Source organism: Poecilia reticulata, unplaced genomic scaffold (genome assembly GCF_000633615.1).
Source record: "Poecilia reticulata strain Guanapo unplaced genomic scaffold, Guppy_female_1.0+MT scaffold_236, whole genome shotgun sequence".
NCBI classification, from domain to species: domain Eukaryota; kingdom Metazoa; phylum Chordata; class Actinopteri; order Cyprinodontiformes; family Poeciliidae; genus Poecilia; species Poecilia reticulata.
Window position 1 is genome coordinate 232,265 of NW_007615028.1, and position 4,031 is coordinate 236,295.

The 4,031-nt window shown below is 53.3% G+C and overlaps 1 protein-coding gene across 5 annotated transcripts in view; it reads left to right on the plus strand.

The window, feature by feature from the left end:
- Positions 1-432: 432 nt before the first annotated feature.
- Positions 433-4,031, plus strand: part of LOC103460392 (transcription termination factor 1) — a 14,485-nt gene continuing 10,886 nt past the window's right edge. Inside the window, exons 1-9 of one of the 5 annotated variants that reach the window (XM_008402548.2) lie at positions 433-528; positions 1,332-1,968; positions 2,246-2,370; positions 2,458-2,652; positions 2,715-2,793; positions 2,960-3,084; positions 3,158-3,347; positions 3,419-3,511; positions 3,937-4,025. In XM_008402548.2, coding sequence (XP_008400770.1) covers positions 1,337-1,968; positions 2,246-2,370; positions 2,458-2,652; positions 2,715-2,793; positions 2,960-3,084; positions 3,158-3,347; positions 3,419-3,511; positions 3,937-4,006 — 1,509 coding nt within the window. In that variant the 5' untranslated portion in view covers positions 433-528; positions 1,332-1,336 and the 3' untranslated portion in view covers positions 4,007-4,025. Of the gene's footprint in view, positions 529-739; positions 810-1,113; positions 1,969-2,245; positions 2,371-2,457; positions 2,653-2,714; positions 2,794-2,959; positions 3,085-3,157; positions 3,348-3,418; positions 3,512-3,936; positions 4,026-4,031 lie in introns of those variants that run through there. The other 4 variants (XM_008402550.2, XM_008402547.2, XM_008402546.2 and 1 more) reach the window with 4 other exon arrangements.

Sequence of the window (4,031 nt, forward strand, 5' to 3'; positions counted from 1 at the left end):
CTACCCAAACCCTGGTTTACCCAAACCCTGGTCTACCCAAACCCTGGTTTACCCAGAGAGCAGAGTAATTAAAGGACAAGTTGGTGGATTAAACTCTGACTAGTTGATCTCATTCTTTAATTATCAGTGACTATAATAGTAAAAATATAAACCGTTATTTTTAACCGTAGCAGAAAAAAAATAAGTAAATTTTGTCTCATTTCTTGAAGTTAAAATTCTCAGACTTAATACTGGGATGAACATAATCTGGACATAATCTGGACATAATCTGGACATAATCTGGACAGATGGTCTATGAACCAAATATTAACTGATTTACATGATAATCTGTGACAAATTGGAAATTCATGTTTGATTTATTAAACTTGTGGCAGTCAGAGGTTTTGTTTCTACCGTTGATAGAAACGGATTAAAAATGACGCCGCCGACGTCATGACGCTGAAAAGCTCTCCGCGCATGCGCGGAGCTCATTCAGGAAGTAAACAAGCCGCAGCAGCGTGGAGTGTTTTCAGTCGGTAAGATTAAAATGTAAGTTTATGACCTTTGACCTATTTAAAGTTCAGCTCGTCGATGGGTGATCAACTGGTAACACGGACCCGGTTCTGTGGTTCTGGTTCCGGTCCGCTTGAACCCAGTTTTAATGTCGAGATGAAGCACCGGAGGTTTTTACCCAGGCGGATAAAAACCTGTTGGTGACATGAAATGTGATTCTAATCTGAATCTGTTTGAAACAGAAAAGCGGAAACTAATGAAGATGATCAATAAAACGAGCTGCTCGGTTTATCTGAGGCCGGAAACGCGTCATGAGGGTTAGTGACAAACATCCCGTTTGTTTCCTCATGTTGGATCTGAAAATGATCGGCCGGTTCGGTTCGCCGCCGTTCTGCCTCGGTTCCGGTCCATTTTATGCTTTAAAACATTAGAAGTTGGATTATTGTTACCGTGAGAAACTTTTATGAGAAATCAAAATGTTGTCCGTCACAAACACCTGCAAACGCAATAAGATCCTAAAACAAGGAGATATGTGGGGGAACGGAAGCAGAACCACTTCCTGAATCAGTCACGTGGTTCGGCCCGATACGTCACATCCTGCTCCAGCAACACACACACACACACACACACACACACACACACACACACACACACACACACACACACACACTGGGTTCCGAACCACCAGAAACTGAACTGAAGTTCGGCGGTGAGGCTAAAACCCGAGCAGATTATCAGGGAAAGCGCAGAGGAAGGTCCGATGGACCGGAACCGGATCGGGCTCAGTGGGACCCCGGACCGCCTGGTTCTGGTGCTGATCTTGTGAGCTTTGCTTCCAGGCATCATGGCGGCGCCACGTCGATCCCAGAGCAGGAGAAACGAGGAGGGGGAGGAGCTGAGCCTTCATCGTGTGGATGGAGTGACCGAAGGTCAGAGGAGGAAGAGGAGGAGGTCAGGAGGTCAGCCGGAACATCTGGCTCCAGTCAGCCTCAGCCCTCCTGAGGAAGAGGAGCAGCTCCAAACCAAGGCAAAGAAGAAGAAGAAGAAGAGAGCCACAGGTGAGGAAGAGGAGATCGTCCTTCCTCCCATTGATGAACTGATGCAGGAAAAAGACAAGAAGAAGAAAAAGAAGAAGAAGAAGAAACTCAGGGAGGAAGAAGAGATCATCTGCCTTCCTCCTGATGGACCAACACATGACCACAAGAAGAAGAAGAAGAAGATGGAAGAGATGACATCACAGCAGGAAGATGAAGACCAAGTGGGCATCGCCATGGCAACAGTCTCTCCAGGCCAACAGGAAGCGGCAGAAGCTGAGGAAACCAACCTCAGCACCAAGAAGAAGAAGAAGAAGAAGAAGAAGAGCAGCGGCGGGACGAGTTCAACTCAGGACGACACCAAGAAGAAGAAGAAGAAGAACGCAAAACCACAGAAGAAGAAAACGGAGCGAGGAGCTCTGAGCAGCAGCCCAGAAGAAGAGTGAGTATCAGCGCTTCTTCTTCTTCTTCTCTGTTAATGCAGGACCGGTTCTGGTCCAACTAAACCAGACAGAACCAGTTCTGGGTCGGGTTTCACCAACAACCAGAGGTAACTGGTTCTGGTTCCAGAGGTAACTGGTTCTGGTTCCAGAGGTAACTGGTCCTGGTCCTGGTTCCAGAGGTAACTGGTTCTGGTTCCAGAGGTAACTGGTCCTGGTCCTGGTACCAGAAGAACCAGGACCAGTTCCAGAAGTAACTGGTCCTGGTTCTGGTTCCAGGCTGGACTGGGTCCTGGTCCAGGAGCTCCAGGACTTCCTGCCCCACATCGGGAGAAAATGCACCAATCAGATCAAGAAGATCCTGAGAACCGACCTTCATCGCTTCAGGAAGTTCAAGCAGCAAGGTACCGGTTCTGGACCAGACGGGTTCTGCTCTTTGGACTCCAAGCTTCTATGTTGTCCTCCACGTCTGTCTCTTTGTTGTCCTCCAGGTGTTCCGGCCCGTTTGGGTCGGTTCTCTGAGCAGGAGAACCAGCAGATCTGGGAGAACATTTCGGACTTCCTGGTTCTGACCGGGATCAGTTCTGTGGAGAAGCTTCTGTTCCCTCAGAGGTTCCCAGAGGATCAGGCGTCCATCAGGAGGCTGAAGAAGCAGCAGGGCTTCCTGGAGCGGATCGGTAGGTCCGGTAGGTCCGTCTGCCCGGCAGGGCGGCGCGTGGTGTGACCTTTGACCCTCTGTGCCCCCCAGCCCACGGGATCCCCCGGCCGTGTCAGCAGGTCTACATGCGGGCCCTGAAGATGTTCGATGAGCAGAACCACATGGGCAGGTGAGCGTCTGCGGTTCCGTCGGACCCATCGGACCCGCGGCGGTTCCGTCAGACCCGCGGCGACGGAACCGTCGCGGCGGTTCCGTCGCGGCGGTTCTGTCGCCGCAGTTCCGTCGGACCCGCTCCGGGCTCGATGTAGAACCCGTTCTGACGTTCTGTGGACCAGGTTCTCCGACGAGGAGCTGGCGGCGCTGATCCGGTTCCATCATCTCTATGGCAACAACTGGAAGCTGATTTCCCAGAAGATGGGCCGCAGCGTCTTCTCGCTGCAGAAACGCTTCTCTACACTCGGTAGGATGTGACCTCTGACCCCCACCGGCACCTCTGGCCTCCCCAGCCGGTCACCTGACCTTCCGGTCTCCAGGTACGGGTCGCGGCATCTGGACCGCCGAGGAGGAACGGCGGCTGAAGCAGGCGGTCAGGGAGCGGCTGGAGAGCCGGGCCGGTCCGGACGGGTCCGGTTTGAGCCGGGCCCAGCTGAGCCAGCGGCTTCCATGGAGGGAGATCAGCCAGGAGGTCCGGACCCGGTCCTGGGTCCAGTGCCGCCAGAAGTGGTCAGTTTGCTTTCGGTCCCGGTTCCGGTTCTGGTTCTGTTGGCCTCGTAACTGGACCATGTCTGCTGCAGGTTCTTCCTCCTGGATCATCGCATGACGTTTTACGGAAACGTCTTCAACAGAGGAGCTGAAGGTTACGACGCCAAGGTCCGCCTCATCAGCAGGTTAGGCCACCTGAGGTCAGAGGTCACAGAACATAATGGCTCTGATGACGTCATAAGAATGAAGCTTGACATCAGCAGTTAAATGCTCCACCCTCTGACTCCGCCCACCTGACTCTGGCTCTGCCCATGTGACTGACTCCGCCCATCTGACTCTGACTCCGCCCACCTGACTCCGCCCACCTGACTCTGGCTCCGCCCATGTGACTGACTCCACCCATCTGACTCTGACTCCGCCCACCTAACTCTGACTCCGCCCATCTGACTCTGACTCCGCCCACCTAACTCTGACTCCGCCCATCTGACTCTGGCTCCGCCCACCTGATTCTGGCTCCGCCCACCTGATTCTGGCTCCGCCCATGTGACTCTGGCTCCGCCCATGTGACTGACTCCGCCCACCTGACTCTGACTCCGCCCATCTCTCTCAGGTTGTACGATGTGCCTGTGGACGACTTCGCTGATATCAACTGGGAGGAGGTCGCTGCAGCTGTGGGGTGAGGTCAAAGGTCAAACAGCTGGAGAG